This window comes from Rana temporaria, chromosome 8 (genome assembly GCF_905171775.1).
Source record: "Rana temporaria chromosome 8, aRanTem1.1, whole genome shotgun sequence".
Classification (NCBI taxonomy): domain Eukaryota; kingdom Metazoa; phylum Chordata; class Amphibia; order Anura; family Ranidae; genus Rana; species Rana temporaria.
The window spans coordinates 96,355,887-96,378,392 of record NC_053496.1 but is presented as its reverse complement, the minus strand read 5'-3'; the positions used below and the strand labels follow the sequence as shown (position 1 = coordinate 96,378,392).

General features: G+C 41.5%; 1 protein-coding gene across 1 annotated transcript in view; it reads right to left on the bottom strand.

Moving 5' to 3' along the window:
* The window catches only part of PALD1 (phosphatase domain containing paladin 1), a 315,649-nt gene extending 293,384 nt beyond the window's left edge, over positions 1-22,265 (bottom strand). Inside the window, exons 1-2 of the mRNA XM_040362326.1 lie at positions 22,137-22,265; positions 21,749-21,831 (exon numbers count right to left, since the gene is read on the bottom strand). Coding sequence (XP_040218260.1) covers positions 21,749-21,768 — 20 coding nt within the window. The 5' untranslated portion in view covers positions 21,769-21,831; positions 22,137-22,265. The remainder of the gene's footprint in view (positions 1-21,748; positions 21,832-22,136) is intronic.
* Between the last annotated feature and the right edge of the window lie 241 nt (positions 22,266-22,506).

The following is a 22,506-nucleotide window of genomic DNA, read 5'->3' as shown; positions in this document are numbered from 1 at the left end:
AAATGAAAAAAAATAGCGTAGGGTTCCCCAAATCTATAACAGACCCTTTTCCGAGCATGCAGCCAAGGTAGGGGAGGAACGAGCGAGCTGAACTGAACTGTAATAGGCCACACATGCCCTCAACATGGGGGGGAGGGTGCTTTGGAGCAGCTCTTTCCCCCCAAAGCACCTTGTCCCCATGTTGATGGAGACAAGGGCCTCTTTTCCACAATCCTGGCCGGTGGTTGTGGGGATCTGTGGGCTCTCCCAGATCCCAGCCCCCGCCTATTTGAATGAGTACGGGGTACAGGATTTTGACAAGTGTACATCTGGCTCTGTCCTCCTCTCCACCTGGCTGCATCCCCCCTCTCTTCTGTCCACCTGGCTGCATCCCTTTTTCTCCTCTGTCCATCTGGCTCTGTCCTCCCCTCCACCTGGCTCTGCCCTCCCCACCACCTGGCTGCACCACCCTCTCCTATGTCCACCTGGCTCTATCCTCCCCTGCACCTGGCTGCATCCCCCCTCTCTTCTGTCCACCTGGCTGTATCCCCCCTCTCCTCTGTCCACCTGGCTGTATCCCCTCCTCTCCTCTGTCCAACTGGCTCCGCACTCCCCTCCACCTGGCTGCATTCCCCCTTTCCACCCCCCCCCCCCAATGTACATTGCTCCCAAACAGAAGCTAAGGCTGTGAATAGTGAGGAGCCCTTAATAATCCACCGTAGCAGAACTAGTGGAAGGGATTCAGGGAGTGCTAAAAGTCCACAGGTTATGGGGCGCAAATTACTTGACTTGCCCCGGGCGCTAACAACCCACGCTACGCTACTGCAGCATGCACCTGTGAAACATGAACACGTGACTCAAAAAACACAGTAAAAACAAAGATGCAATGCGCTTTTGATGCATTCTTATTTACGTACAATGGAAGGTGCCTTTTTGTTACACCTAATTAAAATAGACCAAAAAGTTAGAAGCCCTGTCAGCTTGTTTCGTCAGTCTGCATCCCTGTTTCTGGCTTGTGAAAATGCTGTAATGAAGACAGTAAGTGAGGGTAAATCACTCTAATGGAACTGTCTCCACTAAATTGGTGATACATAGGTGCTGTGATAAATAATCTCTGATGAGTGATATGTTGCAATGAAAAATGAATGGTCACTGGAATATCACCTAGTATTGGGGTTGCAGTGCTCCCCCATTTATATTGTTTCTGATGATTACTGGGTCTAGAACAGCTATTACTTTTTTTCCCCAATGGTGCCCCTCTTTACAGTGAGTGCTACATGCTCAATAAAGCAAATATTGTTCATGTTTTGTTCAAGGAATAATAGGAACAGGGGAGGACTGATCATTGGGACTTTCGGGCACTGCCCGAGGGCCCCATCAGGGTTGCCAGGCTCAATAAAACCAGGAACAGTATGTAAAAATCTGTCCCTACTATGTCTTAAACCGACATGCTTTTGATGTGAAAATCCTGAGATTTTAGCTGCCCTGCCTCTGCACTGCCTCCTGGCGTGGTGGCCATCTGTAACCACAGGGGCCCCATAATCTTCTATTGCCCGGGGGCCACATGGGTTGTCAGTCCACCCCTGAATAGGAAAGACCCAACACAGCGCTCACACAAAAAGACATGGGTTTCGAGCTTTACAGTTCACTTTCTGCTGTTTCAAAATCAGCCACTGAAGTTCTTCTGTATGAAGGGTGTGGTTACTGTTCCCAAGAGAACCTTGTGTATAAAGAAATGCCTAACAGGAAAATGATCGCATTGCTTTCAGCAAGCAATCTATTTTTTCCCTTTCATTTTCCAACCTGTTTCCCCTTATAAACTGTCAGTTTTTGTTTTCTCTTATCGGAAGCTCTGGGGGGATATTTACACTTATATTCTCTTTACCAGCCATCATGGCTGACAATCTTTACTTGGTTACAGAAATGTTAACATTTATCAAAAAAGGTATTTTAAAGCAAAATGTTCTCCAATCCACAGTAAAAATAAATGTATAAATACTTTTTTGTGCTTGCTTTATTAAAGGCTAAGTTCACCTTTTGTTAAAAAAAAAATAAAAATAAATAAATGCACATGATTTTCAGGTAAAATAAATAAATAATTAATTCTGATAAATGAATTATTTTTTTACACTGCTGCCTTTAAAGCATTGCACCCATGATCAGCAGATTGCATGTCCAATGCCAGGTGCCTGCAGACACTCAGTACAGTTACTGAAGAGCAGGAAAAATCAATTCACCAGCGCCCTTGCAGTTCATTGAGAAGCCACACTGTTTTTTAAGCGAAGGTCCACCATAAAAAAAAACAATAGCCAAAAAGGCTACAAAAAATGTGAAAAATAAATATATTGGACCAGATTCACGTAGCCCGGGCACAGCGTAACGTAACCGATTTAGGTTACACCGCCGCAAATTTTCTGTCTAAGTGCCCGATCCACAAAGCACTTACCTGGAAATTTGCGGCGGTGTATCCTAAATCCGTCCGGCGCAAGGCGGGCCAATTCAAATGGGGCGGGTACCATTTAAATTAGGCGCGCTCCCGCGCCGGACGTACTGCGCATGCTCCCGACGCAAATTTCCAGACGTGCTTTGCGCGAAATTACGACGCGCCGACGTTTTGTGAATCGCGACGTGAAAAAAAGACTTGCGCCGGGAAAAATTAAAAAAAAAAAAAAATTAAAAAGCGACACGGGAAAGACGGGTATACTTTTACATGGTGTAGTAATTTTACACTTTGTAAAAGGTGCCCTATCTTTGCGACGGCAAACTAACACTTGCGGCGACGTAACAACGGGAAAAAGTTTTGTGGATCGCCGTAACTGCTAATTTGCATACCCGACGCTGGTTTACGACGCAAACTCCCCCCAGCGGCGGCCGCGGTACTGCATCCTAAGATCCGACAGTGTAAAACTATTACACCTGTCGGATCTTAGGGATATCTATGCGTAACTGATTCTATGAATCAGTCTCATAGATAGAAACAGGGATACGACGGCGTATCAGCAGATACGCCGTCGTATCCCTTTTGTGAATCTGGCCCATTGTTTTTATACTTACCAGAAGTGGCTGTTACTAGGCAGATCGTCCTAATCTGCCACTTCCTCGTCCGCGTGGTCTTCTTTTTTCTCCTCTTTGCACTGCCTCCTGGGAAATGTGAAGCAGTGTCTTCTGGGACCTTGTGTGTGTCCCAGGAGACATCCACCCATTCACATAGCACCACTCGACTCGCACATGCGCAGTAGGGAACCGGGAAGTGAAGCCGCAACGCTACACTTCCTGATTCCCTCACCGAGGATGGCGGCAGGGCAGCCTACATCGCGGGCACCCTGGACGGATAAGTGTCCTTAATAAAATTCAGCAGCTACCGTGTTTGTAATACAGCCACCACAAACAATAATTGGTAAGCTACATTATATAAAATTTTTGTTTTTGGATTTAAGTATGCTAAAGTGTTACTAAACTCACAACAGTAAAATCTGTCTGTATATGCAGCATAGCGTGCCTGTTATACTCACTGTGGAACTTAAGTGGTTAATCCACTGCATTGTGTAAAAAGGCTGTTTTATCCTATATGCATAGATCCTTCCCTCCCTGCACTGTCTATCTGGGGAAGGCCAGCTAACACAGGCAGCGTAGCCGACCTACAAATGCTCAGCTGTGTCTTTTTTGCTGGAGAGCACATTTACTTGTTGATCAGAGCTAGCCAGGTCACATAATATTGACATCACACATGTGGGCGTGTTTACAGGCTGCAGTGGAAATCTCCACCTTCCTGAACTCTCAGCACTGGAGAAACTCTGCAGTTTATCATGTAACCTTAGTATACAGATCATCCAAAAGGTATATAATAGCAGTATTTTAATGAAAAAAAATTGCAGTGGAAATCTCCACCTTCCTGAACTCTCAGCAATGGAGAAACTGTGCAGTTGATCACCAACCGTGGTATACAGATCAGCCAAAAGGGTAAATATTGGCAGTATGTTCATGTAAAAAGAGGATTTATAAGCTGTAGGCACTGTGGGGGGACAGGATAGCAGATTAATTATTTGCATATTACTGGGTTTAGTAACACTTTAATTTACAATTTTTACAATAATTTACTGAGTGCCAGGATCACAGCTATTGCTATGTTTCTGGTGTTTTGACACTGGACCCTTTGGTCTCAGCTTCTGCAGTGGCAGAGTCATATGCAACCACTCTGACCACCCCACCTCCCCTCCAATCACAGAACGCTTTGTATTATGTGAACCCGACAATTTTGGGGAAAAAAATTGTATTACTTTCTGCTATAAAAATCAAATGTCTTCATTAGTTTAGGCCAATATGTATTCGTCTATATATTATTGGTAAGAAAATCCCAATAAGTGTATATTGATTGGTTTGCGCAAAAGTTATCGCATCTACAAACTATGGGATATGTTTATGTAATTTTTTCTTTATTTCTTTACTAGTAATGTGGCGGTCAGCGATTTTCAGCAGGACTGCGACATTGCGGCAGACAAATTTGTGACACTTTTTGGGGACCAGTGATGCTAATACAGTGATCAGTGCTAAAAACAAATGCAATGTCACTGTATAAATGACGCTGGCAGGGAAACTGTTAACATCAGGGGCGATCAAAAGGTTAAGAGTGCCCCTGGGGTGATCTCTAACTGTGTGGGGGCTGGTTTAACTGGAGGAAGAGAGAGATCTGTTTTCCTGATTAGCAGGAACACAAGATCTCTCTCATTCTCTCTGACAAAATGGCAGTCTGCCTTGTTTACATGGGCAGACTGCCATTCTGCCTCTCCAGCAAACGACCTGTGGGGCCTGGCAGCCATCATGGCCGCTGGACACGCTGATTGGCTCTCGCTGTGTCCAATCACAGTGGGAGCAAGTCGCTGGTGGCGTGCGCACCAGACCCAGAGGAGGAAACAACATACAGGTACGTTGTTTTTTGCGCAGCCGGGCCGCCCTGCCACATTAAATGTGTGGTGGGCAGTCCAGAAGCAGTTAAAGCAAATCTGTCACTTTGCCTATTCAGGGCAAAGTCACAATTTCTATTGATAGCCCGATTCCATAATCACTGATATTTACCTTCCCTCCTGCCATCTTCACCTGTGACAGCCCTGAGTCTAAAGCTGGCCATACATTATACAATTTTTTTATTCAATTTCCTTTATATTTACCTTCAACTATGTAGTGCATCGACCTGCCTGATTGCATACAATTTGAAAGTGTTTAGATTTCGACTCATATTACATGGTTTTGGTAATTCTAAAGGAAATATGTACAAGAAAATCATATAATGCATGGGCATCCCGTCCTTGTGGCACTGCACACTGGGGGAAGAGGAGAAGGTCATAATGTGAGGATCAGCTGGAGATGGGTGGTATAATTAATAGAACTTGTGATTTTATCCTTTCAGCCATCCATGACACACTTACTGACACTGGATTCTGAGCAGAAACCTAATCCTCTTAGACTTAGAAACCATGTCAGATACCAAGGACAGGGACACTGCTTCCCACATTTGTACCTGCAGTTCAAACATCTGTGCAGAAATGTAAAATGGACAGGCCTTACACAATGCTATCAGAACTTAAAGGAGCTGTAAAGGAAAATATTTGTTTTGCTGAAATGACTGTTTACAGGGTATAGAGACATAATAGTTAACTGATTCCTTTTAAAAATGATTAAAAATAGATAAAAATCAATCATATAATGTACCTGCAGTTTCGTTTTTGCATGTTGTTTCCTGCTTCTGTGATGGACAGAGCCACAGAGCCAATACAGGGCAGTGATGGTTTGGAAAACGAAACTGATTGGTGCTGTGGGGTTTTAGACACACATTAATCACACCTCCTTGATTAGTGACCACAGAGAGAAAGCTCCCAGTACTGTGGTTATCAGGAAACAGACAACCAGGAAGTGTGGAGATCAGAGAAGAATTACAGCAACTTGAGAGCAAAAACGAACAATGAGGACATGAAAACAGCACTGCATTAAGGTAAAGGAAGCTATTAAGATAATAACAAATTCCATTACAAACCCTTTAAAAACAGGGTGCAGAATAAGAAGTAAGGTATTCATGAGGAAATGTTCAATTATATTTGTTAACCCTTTAACAAACAAAACCCTAAAATGCACTAAACTTATTAAGAATACTTGCCTTTATTTAGCTGGAACACCAGAAATAAATGTCTACAATGAAAATGTTTCCTTGTATTTAACTTTTTTTTTCCAGTTATTTTAACTAATAATTTTTTTTAGATAAGATTGTTTCCAAAACGAATCATTATGCCAAGCAGGTTATAGGAAATGCAAAGAGCTTTCTTAACATTTCAACATCATCCGATTTTTTATTAATTTTGGCCCCACATTCAACATTGATCCACTAAAACAGCCTAGATCTAGGTCTTGCTAGTCCATCAATCCCATTCATAAAATGTCCATCTGTTCTAGCATGACCCATTCAATGATAATGAACTTTGTCTGAGCCAACGTGGCATGTGATATGACTACCTGCCTTAAATCTATGTCCTCACAAAACATGTATTTACAAAATATTAAGAAGTTTACAATTACACACAGCACCCTAGGTGCATTCGGGGCCTTGCACTAGCTCCCACACAGATGTCATATTGGGAGCAGCAGCTGAGGCCATGCAATTGACAGCTATGGTACTGCCGGGCAAGGGACGCGCGCAACACCATTACATCCCCATGCATGTAAAACACAGCCCTGCACAGGGCATGGATTAAATCATCCTGAATGAGGCCTACTACTAAAGTCCCTTTTCATTAAATATTCAACCTTCTGAACACCTAAAGTGGAAGTCCTTGCAAAAACTAAAATCCATGCATCTATAGACACCATGTAAGAAAAGAAATGGCTGCATATCCAGGAATTCCGATTGCCTTTTATTGTTCAAAGTGATAACACCAAAGACACCAACACAAGGTCACGTAGATACGTTTCACACAAACATCTTGTGCTTAATCATTACTGGTAATGATTAAGCACAAGATGTTTGTGTCAAACGCGTCTACGTGACCTTGTGTTGGTGTCTTTGGTGTTGGTGAATTCTTGGATGTGCAGCCATTATTTTTCTTACAAGTTTCCCACGGCTGGCACTCTACGAGATATTCCACCTCAGGTTATCATCATACACCTGAAGCAGCGGCTCTTTTTCTTTGTCTATAGACACCATGGATCTAACACTAACCTCTCTATCCCTGTACAAAAATGAGTATACATACCTTTTTGGAAGTCGACCTGACCCGCTCCAGCCGGATCCCACGCTGAGCTGTCAGCCAGGTGAAGAGGAGACGGATGACAACGGATGCCCCAGTTAATACTCTATGGGTGATGTCACTTCCCATTCATTTCACAGCCATTCTCGGACATGTCCTCTGTAGAGCTTCCACTGCTGGAGATCCGGTCAGAGCGGATCAGATTGGCTTCCAAAAAGGTATGTATACTAGTCGTTTCTTTACAGGGATAGTGTTAGATCCGTGGTGTATATAGATGCAGGGATTTTAGTTTTCGCATGGATTTCCACTTTAAACGTCAACTCCAGAATAATTGAAAATTATCCATTGCAGTGGGGCTGTGGCTATTCTTGACCATATCTTGGAGAAAAATTATTTTATTGAAGCACTTTGTATCATAAGTAATTGCCATGTTTTGCCCAAGCTATCTGTCTTCACTTTTTACTTATCTGTTTTTGCATTTCAGTGCGGCTGATCTCAAACAGCCCTTTTCGGACAATTACTTTCTAAATGCACTTATTGCAGTGGTGGATGTACATCACAGCTCTGCAGCAGCTTCAAGACAACATTGAGACACACCGGTGCAATGTGCCTCAGCAGTCAGCAACCACTGCTTGTAGTCTCAACTAAGAGCACCTTGGCTGATAACAATGCAGTAAACTAATTGGAAGACAGTCTCCTCCCACCCCCACCATAACAGGAAGTGCCTGAACAAGGACCTTTATGACAGGATTGCAGGTATTGTTTTAGTATAAGCTGCAGATTTTGAAATTACATTAAAATGTTAAAGTAAAAAGAGTAACTCCACTTTAGTTGAGAAAAAAAAATCCTCTGGGTGATCCACTGTATGTACATAGAAAGGATTTTTACAAACGTTGTTGTAGATTTCTACCTGTCTCTAATTAATCCTTTGGGAGTCTCTCATTAAAAATGTAATATTTGCTGGAGAGGATACCGAAAATCAGACTTGTATCCTAGTGCAGACTTCTGGGAAAAACAGCGAGCCAATCACTAAAGCAGGAAATTACATTTCTGGAGAAGTTCTGTACAGGCATACCCCACTTTTAAGTACACAATGGGGTTTATTTACTATAGCTGGAGAGTGCAAGATCAGGCTCACTTCTGCATAGAAACCAATGAGCTTCCAGGTTTTATTACCAAAGCTTAATTGAGCAAGCTGGGGTTAGAAGCTAATTGGTTTCTATGCAGAAGTGAGCCTGATTTTGCACTCTCCAGCTATAGTAAAGAAAGTCCATTGTGTATGTAGCGGCCTGCACTTGTTGGGCTTTAAATTTAGGGGGAAGTCTGAATTTTTTTTATATTTTCACCTAGCACTTAGGTTTTAATGCTCTGTAGGAGGAAAAGGAAAGCTCCACCTTTACAGAAGGTGCAGTTTTGCTCTGCCTCGGAAATGTATATAATTTAGGCATAGAATTATATGTGTTTTTTTTGTTTGTTTTTCAGGTCCAGTTGATCTTCTATCAAGACTGTTGGAGAATGGGGCAGACTAGATAGATAGGAATAACACTGTAAAATTGTGATTTATCATAATGTTATGATACCTGTTGTGCTTTTACTTCTTTCTTTCCCCTTCTGTGTTGTCTTTTATATGGGTTCAGGTGCTGGCACTCAGGCTTGAGACACCAAGGTTCTTGACACTGGGGACAGTGTCTAATTTAGCGGGGGGGGAGTGTATGACGGCCTGCACCTGTTGGGCTGGCCCTGCTTTAAATTTAGGGGGAAGTCTGAGAGTTAGTTGACATGTATGATTTTGAGAAAATTTGACCTCTGCTCCAGCCATGCCTGTGCTGTGAGTGACCACTATTGTTCGCCTGGGGTGTCGTTACCACTGCAGGCCAAGGGTGGCAACAGCTAGGTCAAGGTGATTTGGGTGTTCCCCCTCATCAGCCAATCAGTGGGGGTTGATCATCCCGTTGTGCATGCTGCGGATGGGGTACTTTAGGAAAAGACGTCATTGGACAGGGGTCGTCGATCCTGGTCTATCGTCCCACCACCCCATGTGCGGCCCTCCTGGCCGGGGGTGTGTGTTCCTGTAATCCTGGTTCCGGTCACATTGGTCCGGGGTTGTGATCTGTTGAGTAGGCCCAGTAAGCAGATTGGGTCTACGCTTTCAAGGGTGATCCTGTGCTGTCTGTCCTGGAGGGAGGAAGCCGCTTGATGAAGGACCTATCTTGGAGAGGACCAAGCATGAGGCTGATATCTTAGGAGAGACCTTGAACTTCACAGAAGGATGCATAGTTTACTGAAAGACTTGATGGTGATCGCCTGTCAGTTCTAAGTTCTGCAAGAAGTTAATCTGGAGAGATCCGGGTGCTAAATCCTGTGCTATGAGGATTTTGGACCGAAAGTGTCTCCATCTGTGGGCAGGTCTGTGGCAGAGACTGTACCATATTCCGTGCGCCATTCCAGCTGCTAGGCTAGTGAGAGAAACCCATCCGGTTGCGCAATACTCACTCTGGCTAGAGTGGCGACGAAAGCTGTGTTGCTGGAAGCAGGAGTGTTTCCCGATTGAAATACTGCACCTGAACCTATTTACCTGTTTCCCTTCCATTTCTTCAATCACTTCTTCTTTCCTTACAAGTTTTACAAATAAATCTTAGAAAAAAGAAGTGTAAAGTGTGGACATTGAACTTTCTCAACTCTCATCCATTACCCTGGACAGCAAGGATATAGAGCAGGGATATGCAATTAGCGGACCTCCAGCTGTTGCAGAACTACAAATCTACAGCCACGAGCATGACACCCAGAGGCAGAGGCATGATGGGATTTGTAGTTTTGCAACATCTGGAGGTCCGCTAATTGCATATCCCTGATATAGAGGATAACATTCCATCCGAAAATATCCAGCAGCAAATTAAGAAAAGGTAATTTAACCACTTGCTTACTGGGCACATATACCCCCTTCCTGCACAGGCGAAATTTCAGCTTTTAGCACTGTCATGCTTTGAATGACAATTGCGCGGCCGTGCGAGGTGGCTCCCAAACAAAATTGATGTCCTTTTTTTCCCACAAATAGAGCTTTCTTTTGGTGGTATTCGATCATCTCTGCGGTTTTTATTTTTTGCGATATAAACAAAAATAGAGCGACTGGAGGCCGGAGACCGTATATAGACAGCCTCCCAGCCATTAAGAGCCACATTGTGGCCGTAAAATGTCATCGGGCGGGTGGGAGGTGGTTAATAACATTTACAATATGGCTTGTGTAGCGATTGTATATGCTATATATTTTTTTATAACATTTAAGTTTATGTACCCATGCCATTTCTAGCTTTAAAAAAAAAACTCCTAACTAGATTACTACCCCTCCAATGGGGGTTAAACTTATCAATACCTAAAAAAATTGTATTAGTTGGATCCCTATTGTGCACAGCTAAATAATGTTTTGACACTGAATGTTTGGTATAGCGTCTCCTGATATTATTAATATGCTCATTCAGGCGTACCTGCAGTGGGCGCTTGGTCCTGCCCACATACTGCAGGCCGCATAGGCATTGTAGCATGTACACAACTCCCACCGTAGAGCAGGTAATAAATGGCTCAATGGTGTAGCTCTTAGATGTACACCCAGAGCTGAAACTTGTAGTCCTTCTAGCTCTACATCCATTTAGGGAGCAGACTTGACATCTACACTGATAATAACCAGTTAGGGCTGAAAGAAAAATAGATCTAATGGTGGGAGGATTATGAATATTGGGGACTAGTTTGTCTTTCAAAGAGGGAACTTTGTCATTCTTTAAGATATGCCAGTGCTTGCTGACTATATTTTTAACACTGGCATGTTGACATGAGTAGTTAGTGACAAAAGGACTCCGAAAAGCATTATCTCCCACTCTGTCGGTCTTAACCTGTTGGTAACCAGGTTTAAAGTATTAGACAAAGAATGAGTGGAATAGCCCTTTTCCACAAATCTTTGTGTGAGGACCTGAGCTTGCTCTAGGAAGGTTGCTTGTTCGGTACAATTTTGCTTTAGTCGCAAGTATTGACTTTTTGGTACCGACTTCAGCCATTAAGCATGATGGCAACTGCCACTTGGTATAAACACATTTCTGTCGGTAGTTTTAAAAAAACATTGATGTAATGAAATTCTCGTTCCCGACAGAAATGGTCAAATCCCAAAAATAATTTTTTTCCTGACTAGCTTCGTAGTTTAAATGGATACCTCTATCATTCACATTGAGGAAATCTTTAAACTGCACAAGCTCACCCTCATTGCCATTCCACAGGAGGAGGATGTCGTCTATGTACCGGCCCATAGGACCACTTGAACACAGACGACATCCTCCTCACACTTGGCCATGAACAGGTTTGCCAAATTTAGCATATTTGCATATTTAGCCCCCATGGCGACACCCCTGTCCTGCCTGTAGAAACAGCCTTTGAACCAAAAAAAATTATGGGTTGCTGCATACTCCAGCAATTCCATAATAAAATCCACCTGTCCCCTTGGCAGACTAGAGTCCCTCCTCAAGAAATGAGAAACTGCCTCCAAACCCAACTGATGGGGAATGACAGTATATAGAGAGGTGACATCTGCGGTCACCATCCATAAATCTGCAGAAGGTTTGAGGGTGGACAGAAGGTTAATAACATGCCTTGTGTCTTTTGTGTAAGATGGCATCTCCTGTACCAAAGGTTGCCCACTCGGGAAGGGATGGAATCAATCCCACTAACTATGGGCCATCCCGGGGCAAGTTTGACTCTTATGCACCTTTGGGAGGTAATATATAATAGGAATCCTAGGGGATCTGGGGTTTAAAAACGCTCTCTCTTTTTTATTGAGAATGTTAAGATCAAACCCTCTTGAGACAATTTTTTCCAGAATACTTTTATACTTGTCCCCAGGGTTTAATGCCAAGGGAGTGTATGTATTTAGCTGTATCTGAGAGGATACAATACATTTCCTGCATATAGTAATCCTTTTTCAGGATGACTATACCGCCCCCCTTATCAGCGGGGCAAATTACTAAGTTCTTATTGGCACAAAGGGATTCGATATCCATTTCTATATCCCTTTTACTCTTAATACATTTAATTTGCAACGCATCTAAGTCTTTTAGGGCTAAATTCCTAAAAACCCTTAATGAAGGGGGAAGGTGATCCGGAGGGTTAAAAACTGAAGCATTAGACAAATCAGAATGTGAGTAGCCAAAAGAAGCAGTCCTTGACGGGTTATAAGGGTTAGAAGCCATATAACGTTGAACGTTGAGCTTTCGGACATATTTGTGAATGTCCATATACGTGTTGAATTTATTTAAATTTCTGGGTGGAGCATACTTAAGTCCATTATCGAGGACCGCTAATTCAGGATCCGTTAGGGGGTGCGTACTCAGATTAAAGATGCCAGCGCCCACTACATCCTTGCTCTTTTTGGACTGAGCGCGCCTCCGCCCTCTAGTTCCTCTCTTAACTCTACCACCCTATTTAATCCTTGGCCTAACCTGGGAAAACCCCAATGTGGTTGTCCATAGTGGTCTTTTTGATTACCCTCGTTAGTACCACCATAATTAAAGCCATAATAGCCTCCCCTTCTCATATGATTCAATTTACTGTATTTATCGGGGTAAAGCGCGCACCGCCGTATAGGGAAATTTGAAGAAAAAAGAAAATACTTACAGTTTGAATGCCCCTCGTCTGTGTCTTGCCCGGCGTCCATCGGCGGCCTTGTCGTCCATCTGCGGCCTCGGTGGTGTCCTCCCTGCTTCTCCTCTGCTGTTTCTGAGCCGATCCCCACTTCCTGCTCTGTGTTTGAACGCCGCCGCCAACATATACCGAGCGCAGTACACTCGGGCACGCTCGGCCATGCTCGTCTCCTCTTGCATAGGAGGCGGCACAGGGCGTGACCATGAGGCACAGGGCGTGACCAGCCGAGCCTGGCTGAGTGTACTGCGCTCGGTATATGTCGGCGGCAAGGTTCAAACACAGCGCGGGAAGCGGGTATCGGCGTATATCGCGCACCCACGATTTTCCCCTTAATTTAAGGGGAAGAAAGTACGGGGTATACGCCGATAAATGCGGTATATTCTTTAGGAGTTTATTGACACTTTACTTATAGTTCACTTTATTAGTATATATCATATATTTTTCACTAGCGCAGCTTTTTTTCTTATTGTTTATCCTGTTTAATGTTGTATAACACATATAGTTGATGCTTTATACCAATCGAATGAGCGCAGTATTTTTTCCATTATTGTCTGTTCTTATACTTATTATTGCAGCTGTTCCATAGAGGGTTTTCTCCATATTTTCTAAGTATATTATATATTCTAAGAATGACAAAGTTCTTGCCAATATTCTACCAGAGAAACAACAGGTGGTTTTTAGAGGAGTTCCCTCTTTGAAAGACAAACTTGCCCCCAATATTCATAATCCTCCCACCATTAAATCTATGTTTCTTTCAGGCCTAACTGGTTATTATCAGTGTACAAGATGTCAAGTCTGCTCCCTAAATGGATGTAGAGCTAGAAGGTCTACGAGTTTCAGCTCTGGGTGTACATCTAAGAGCTACACCATTGAGCCGTTTATTTCCTGCTCTACGGTGGGAGTTGTGTACATGCTACAATGCCCATGCGGCCTGCAGTATGTGGGCAGGACCAAGCGCCCACTGCAGGTACGCCTGAATTTCAAAGCTAGAAATGGCATGGGTACATAAACTTAAATGCTATACCTCTGTTGGCCTAAATATTGATGTTGACATCAACTGTTTTATTGATAATTCGTAGGGTTTATATATGTTTATTGTTTGTTTTTATTTACTATATTGATTTTATATTATTTATGGTATTTGTTATATTTTCTATTTCTACCCTTGCTCCTTGTATTTCCCACAAATTTTGGAGAGTGACCATATAGGTTGGTATATGATGGTATGTGAACTCAATGTGAGTCCCGAGTGGTCAGTTATAGATGGCGATAGTATCAAGTATGTGGTGATGAATCACTATTGCCCCCTGTTTTTGTTTTTTTATAAACGCAGTGCAAGCCTGGTTTGGTATAAATCTATTTGGGGGCCTTTTTTCCGTTTAGTCACTATAACAGCAATGGCGGATGGCCCTCTTTTAGTTAAAATGTGATTATTTTGGTGCGACTAGTTCATTTGAATCGCATTGTGGCATTTAGTTTCTAGAGGTGTGGATTTGTGTTATGAGTTAAATATTAGATCCCTTTGAATAACATGTTTTATTATAAATTCATATATATATGGTTTATTATTTTTCATTATTCATTTATTTATTTTTGTTATGTATTTTTAGCCGAATATTACCTATTTTTATCAATAAAGTAGACGGTACAGTGCTACAATAGGATTACTATGGCAACGTGGGCTTCCTAGTTCGCCTTTTTAAAATCTGAATTAGTCAGATTTTTTTTTCCCTTTGGTGTTCCATTAGTTAAAATGGCGCTGGTGTGGCCTTCCCGGACTCACAGCGAGGTTATGACACTTAGTATTGTTTATAAGCGGTGGATCAGGACGCCGCCCGTATCCCGTGACCACGTCCCCATTGAGACGAAACGTTGGGTAAGCGACGTTCTGACGTCACCGCGTCACAAGTCAGACCCGGAACATACGGGCAGGTAGATCGAGGAGCAGGCCGGCTCGATTATTTTTATGCTTACAGCGTCTAATTTGATGTAAGTGCATATTTTTATTTGACTGAATAAATGTATCCAGGATTTTACGCTATGCAAGTTTTTCTTTTTTATATGGCACTTCTTGCAATGACACATTGAACGAGGCAATCATCCCAATAACGTTTTCCCTGGTGGAGATTTGTGTGGAGATTATCAGTATTACATGCTATTGTGATCTCCTGTAATAAGAGATCATTTACAGCTGGTAGGAGGCAGTGTGTTATCAAGGTGGAGGTTCTTTCCTATCCCCACATTTCTGGATGCTGTGGATATAAATTTTTCACTTGGAGATTTAGAGCCTGAATATTCAATTTTTTGGACTTTATTTCATTTATGGATTTTATCATTTATTTTCCCTGCATGTGATTGACTATTCTTTGCAAAGTGAACTTTCACCACATTCACTAAATTCTGGTGAAAATTCCTTTGCAAAGTGTACTTGCCTTTAGTAAGTTCAACCCATTGTGTTCAAGCACAGTGCTATACACACAGAGGGTTATATTCAAGAAATAGACTGTAGGTCTAGGGAACAAACAGAAAACATTATGAGGTTGATTTACTAAAGGCAAATAGACTGTGCACTTTGCAAAGTGCAATTGCTGCAAGACTTAATAAATGAGGTAAAGCTTCACTTTGCAAAGAATACCCAACCACGTGCAAGGAAAATAAGAAAACAGCATTTTTTTGCTTGCAAATTATTGGATGATGGAAGTCAGCAGAGCTTTTGCTTATTTACGCAGCTATGGAGCAATTGCTCTTGCAACGTGCAATTGCACTTTGCAAAATGCACAGTCTATTTGCCTTTAGAAAAACAGAAAAGACTATGTGCATTTTATTAATTTTATAAATATATGGGAACTATTTGGAATTGATGCTCAAACAAGTCAGACATGGGTTCATCTATGCTTATTGCTTAGGCTACTGGGTATGCTGGTACATCCCTTAACATAAACAAGCACCACACCTAAACTCATGGTTAGGTCACAGGGGGAAGCAGAGGGGGCATGTTGTAGAAACCTATGATGAGGGTAGGGTACTAAAGTAATTGGACAAGCTTTTAAAAGCTATAACTACTGTTCACAATGAGAAGCCTAATGCCTTGTACACACGATCGGAATTTACATTGGGATAAACTCCGACAGATTTTTCCGACAGAATTCCATTCAAGCTGTCTTGCATACACACTGTCACACCAAATTCCGACCGTCAAGAACAAGGTGACATACAACACTACGACGAGCCAAGAAAAATTAAGTTCAATGCTTCCGAGCATGCGTCGACTTGATCCTGAGCATGTGTTTTTTTTCTCCATCGGAGTTCCATACAGACGAATGGAATTTCCGCTAGAAATTTTTCCGTCTGATAAAAAGACAAAATGTTCTCTTTCTAAGACCGTCGGAATTTCCGAAGGAAAAACTCAGATGAGGCACACACACACACGGTCAGAATATACGATGAAAAAATTCCGTCTTTTTTCAACGGAAATACTGATCGTGTGTACAAGGCATTAGCTGGTGTGTCTACAGGTACCTCACAGACATGAGTTTGTTGCCTGAAAACAGACAAATAAGGTGACAGTTTTCTGTCTATAGGTAGATTTAGATCTAGGCAGTGACCACAGATACATTTTTACTTTGGGAACTTTGTTATTGGATGTCTTTAATAACTTTGTTATATAAAGTTTTCTGCAAAATGCACACCTCCACTCAAGGAGAATTGGTAATCAGCCATGGAGTGTATAAATAATTAAATTACACGTATGGGGTAAAACCAAATCTATATTCTATTTATAATATGTATTCGGTTACCAGCTGATTGATTCAGACAATAAATTTGACAATAAAAGCATCTACCTTTGGTTCCAGCCATACTATGATAGCATCTTTTATCCCTGTGTAATCTGAAAAATCATGTTGGATACAAACCTGCTGGCCTTACAGATCTGTTTATATGTATAAATACCTAAACCAAACTTGAGTCTGGTCAGATGGCGCTACGCTACAGTGCTTGGGCACTTTAGCTTATGGACATAATTTTTCAAGATACACTCTCTGTTTAAATTACACTGCTAAGTTTTCATACAATTTCTGCTAAAAGTTTATTCAAAGGATCCACCAGTTTCGTAATATTTACAATCCCAGTTACTCCGTATGAAATTCCTTTGAATTCTAGAAAATATATTCCTCTCCTATTTAGCACATACTTAGTTTTACCAATGGATTCTAGTGAGGCCAGGTAAAATTTGTAATTTTTGTATAAAGTAAGCTTTCCTTCATTTTCAACCATGTGATTTTACTTTATTTGTCAATAGCTGTGTACACTGGTAACTTAAACAATAACATTTTACAGATTCCCGTTTGAAATCCAGCGGTTTATTTCACAGTTTAACAGAAAATTTTCACAGAAAATTCAGAAAGACAACGGGCCTAATCAAACTATATTCCGCCCTATGTAATACAGTAAAATATGTACACTCAAGCAATACTAGACAATAATTTAGACACAATTTCTGTCAAATTAAAGGGGTTGTAAAGGTACAGTTTTTCCCCCTAAATAGCTTCCTTTACCTTAGTGCAGTCCTCCTTCACTTACCTCATCCTTACATTTTGCTTTTAAATGTCCTTATTTCTTCTGAGAAATCCTCACCTCCTTTTCTTCTGTCTGTAACTCCACACAGTAATGCAAGGCTTTTTCCCTGGTGTGGAGTGTCGTGCTCGTCCCCTCCCTTGGACTACAGGAGAGTTGCAGATCGAGAAAGGAGCTGTGTGGTAGTTGGCGTCCTGAATCTCCTGTAGTCCAAGGGAGGGAGCGAGCACAACACTCCACAACAGGGAGAAAACCTTGCATTACTGTGTGGAGTTACAAACAGAAGAACAGGAAGTGAGGATTTCTCAGAAGAAATAAGGACATTTAAAAGCAAAATCGAAGGATGAGGTAAGTGAAGGAGGACTGCACTAAGGTAAAGGAAGCTATTTAGGAAAACATTGTTTTACCTTTACAACCCCTTTAATTCTGACAGTAACTGCCCTTTCACCGGCAATCCAATAAAGTCCGCCTGTCAGTGTTTCAGGTGGACCTGATCAGAAGGTCCATGCATTTCTAGAGGGTGTCAATGGACTTGTGTCTGTTTGCACCCTCCTACCTCTAAAGTGCAGAAAAAAGTGAATCTATGCCCTATAGTTTCTAGCTGTCATTTTAATAAAGGATTGAAAAATATAATTTTTCCTTTTTTTTACCTATTTCCTTTTTACTTTTTCTTTGTGTTGTTAAATGTCAATGCCAGAATAAACTGTTACTCTCACTTAGGTAGTGGAATTTAATGTTACACATTTCAGAAGTTACTTAAACTACTTCACTCAAGGACTGCTCCTATAACTTCAATAACTTGTTCTGAAAATGAAATATACAAACTCACGGAGCTAAAACAGTCTTGGACATCAGTTCAGGAAAGTGTAAACTCCCAGCCAAAATATTTTCAGGAAATGTTACGTTCCCAAGTATACTCAGATTTGCTGAGCATGTGCAGTTTCTTTAGAGCCCACTCCGATTACCAGGAGCCGCAGGAAAAAACCCAAAGATGTGAGGTAATTCAACCACTTCTCCGGGGAAAAAGAGTTATAGTTCACACCAGCCTTATTTTAGCCAACAACAACCACAACATTTTACCACCAAAACAGCAGATTATAGCTTGATATGAAGCATCTCTAGAAGTTAAAAAAATAAAAAAATAAAATCGCCTAATTTAGAATAGTTTACCACGCTCAAGAATTCAGAATGGAGTCACATTCCTTTGCACATGCTGAATATAAATAAGTAAACTATTGTCTTTTAAGTTATTCCGAAATATCACCCCCTGATAAATTATTTTCTCATGCTTCAGCATTCTAAAATCACTAATCACGGTATAATTAGCTCAAGCCTAGCATGGTTTCCATGCTTGATTCCCAAGTTCCTATCCTAATTGATGTCTAGAGGAAATCCCCCCATTAACAAGGTCAGCAAAAGCATTTAGCATAATGGATGAGGAACTTGGAGTTGGCAAAGCACTGAAAGAATGCCATTATTTACAATGGTGAAAGGAAGGTGTAGGGGTTTACAAGAGCTGGCCAACTTAAAATCTTCATAACTTAAGGTAATATTATATATGCGCAGTCAGCTGGTTTAAAGAGATATGATTGTGTATTTTAAATGAGAACACATTTTAATTATTATTGTCGCGTTCACCTAGTATATTGAGTCTGTATATCAGCAAACTAGCTAAATGACTGCCAAGATAATCAGTTAGCCACGTGCAGTCAGGCTGAGGATGCTAAAACACAGTAAAGTGAAATAAGCATGAGGCACTATGAAGAATATAGCTATTCACAAACACAACATGAAATAGTTATTGTTTTAAACACAGGGATGGATTGGTAATAATATTTAGATTACATAGATCACAATCATATGTATATACAGAATTATTTAAAAAAAGCATATAAAAATAATGTATATATATTTATTATATTCTTTATATTTATTTATTTTTTTGCAATTCTTTTTTTTCCCCGATATGTTCTTTTCTTGTTTCTTTAAATACCAACTAGTCAGATCAGTGTTTGTCCTTTGTTTTGGAACCTCCCAATAAAACTGCACTATTTCTGATGCTGGCTGGTGATTCCGTGTACCAGCATTCACATGTCAACATACAGAGCAAGTTGGTTATTTATAGACATGTGCATTCGTTTTCATTCGCATGCATTTTCATCCGAATTTCGGATATTTTTCTTTATCGTTTTAACAACCAAAAACGAACGTGCAGAACACAAAATCCGAAAGATCCGACATAAAAAAAAAATGCTTTATTTTTGTTTTCGTTGCTACAACAGTTCGATATAGATAGGAGATTCGACATGACGCTGACAATAGCAATCTGTGTCTATCGAATCTGTGGTCGAATGTGCCTAACCTAACCTCTATTAGTCCAAGATTTTTCTACATAGAGAGGAAAGATTCGACATAGAGAAAAAAGATTCAACATTATAAAGACAGTGGGCCAGATTCATAAACGATGTACGCCGGCGTATCTCCAGATATGCCGCCGTAATTTCAAATGTGCGCCGTTGCATCTTTACGCCGATTCACAAAGTGAGATACGTCCAAAAACATGGCTTCAGCCGTCCAACGTAACTTGCCTACGCCGGCATATCGTGGGAGCATAGTTACGCTGGACGCATTCGGCGTTCCCATTATAAATATGCAAATGAGCTAGATACGCCGATTCACGAACGTACTTGCGCCCGGCGTATTAATATACGCTGTTTACGTAAGGCGTACGACCGGCATAACTTTACCCCTCATAAAGCAGGGGTAAGTCATGTTAAGGTATGGACGTCGGAAACGTCGGAACAGCGTCGTATTTTACGTCATTTGCATAAGTCGTACGTGAATGGGGATGGGCGTAGGTTACGTTCACGTCGACAAAGCATTGAGCCGACGTATTTTAGGGAGTATTTGCGACGTGATTCTGAGCATGCGCGCGCATGCGCCGTTCGTACGGCCCCCAATTTGCATGGGGTCACGGCTCATTGTAATACAACACGCCCACTGCCTTGATAATTTGAATTACGCGGGCTTACGCCGGCCCATTTACGCTACGCAGCCGCAACTTACGGAACAAGTGCTTTGTGAATACTGCACTTGCCTGTCTAAGTTGCGGCGGCGTAGCGTAAATAGGATACGCTACGCCCGCACAAAGATGCGCCCAGATACGTGAATCTGGCCCTGTGTTCGGGGTAGACCATTCGACATGAACAACGAAGATTCGTCAAAAGTTCTAAGAAGATTCGACAAGCAGCTAAACTGTACGAAACCGCAATCATACATTTCCGGTCGAATGCTCGGCCCATAGGCTATAGAAGAATTCGAATGTTGGTTGACTAGTAATAAGAATTAATACATATAATTATTACTAGTGGCATACAACTTTAGAATTCTTCTATAGGTTGTAGGCGGAACATTTGACCGGAAATGTACGTCATTCAGTTTAGCTGCTCCGTCAAATCTTCTTAGAACATTCGACAGACACCATAAGCCTTCAATGACAGATTCAACCTTAATTAATTTTGAATTTTTTTAACAAAACAAAATAAATAAAAAATAATTTCGTGAGTAACTAAATAAATGTATTTTCCGGACGAAAACGAAATTCCGACACAAAATATTTCAGTGTGCACATGTCTAGTTATTTACGAAAGGCAAATCCACTGTGCACTACAAGTGCACTTGAAAGTGCACTCGCTGTAGATCTGAGTGGGACATACAAGGAAAATAAAAAAACATTTTAGCTTGAACATGATTGGATGATAAAATCAGCAGAGCTTCAGCAACTTTCAGCGAACTTGTAGTGCAAAGTTAATTTGCCTTTCGTAAATAACCCCCTTAGTCTTTTATATATGGCACCCTCTGTATGTAATCCCTCATATGCAATATTTTCAACCAACACAGGAACACCGCTATATTGTACATATGCACTATAAATGTATAGCCTTATCATTCGCATTTTATGATAAAGCTGCTCTAACAAGAAAAGGTGAACTTATGCAATTCTCCTTAACAATAAAACTGGTACAAGAATCTCTTGGAATACCTGGTCAGACTACTGCTAATCAGAGCAATAAATAAGCAAATCTAAGAATTCATAATATTTCCAAGTTAGAAAAAGTTTCGCATAGCAAGCACTTTGAGAAGTGATGAGTCCCAGATTTTTGAATCCTATGAACAGAAGATCTTCTTGTGTATGACAAGTTTGAGTGACACGAGCAACAGCCCATATCAATATCCCATGATGTCAGAAAAGAAATGTAAAAATATATATATATTCTTCTTACCATGGCTGTGATTGCTGCATGACTGCAGTTTATAGTCAAGGGTCAGGCGATACACAATGAGTGCCCCACTCGATAGAGGTAGCCTGGATGAAATGACAGTTCGATTAGTAGAGCTTACTGAAAGGGAAAGCTAACAGACTTAGTACCAGAGCATGGAGACGGGTCTAACACAAAAGAAAAGGGATGGAAAGATAAGCAGCAGAAAAGGAAGTCAGCATCACAGGAGACTGTCTGAATAAAGGCATAGAGGGCAGACAGGCACACTGAGAAAACAGAAGCAAAGGAGCAGACTGAGGGAAGCACAAAGAGAGCTCTGATCCAGGAATAACAGATAGTTCCTGGTCTACGCATTGCTAAGATATAGGATTTAAATTGGAAATCAACCCACAGCTGTGGAGAAGGGGCTTCCTCTCTCCGTGATGTGGCACTGCTTCTCTCTTGACTCCCTCTCTTCTAATGCCAGGGTATCCCCCTCCTCTGGTATTGTCTTCTCTTGTTGAATACAGATGTGCAGAGAAGAGGCGGGATCCCTCTGGCAGTTTTCTGCTCTCTTAGTTGTACACGCTCCTCCCAGGAACACCATCACACTGGATTTAGGAGGCGGTGGGGGTCAGGGGAACACAGAGCTTCCACAGAGCTTCGCTTCACACTGACTGGAGTTTTCTCTAGAACACAAATGCTTAGCTATCTATATCTTTTATCTTAATTGTTTCTCAGAATCCAGGATGTTTTCAACAATCAATTAACAAATACTTAAT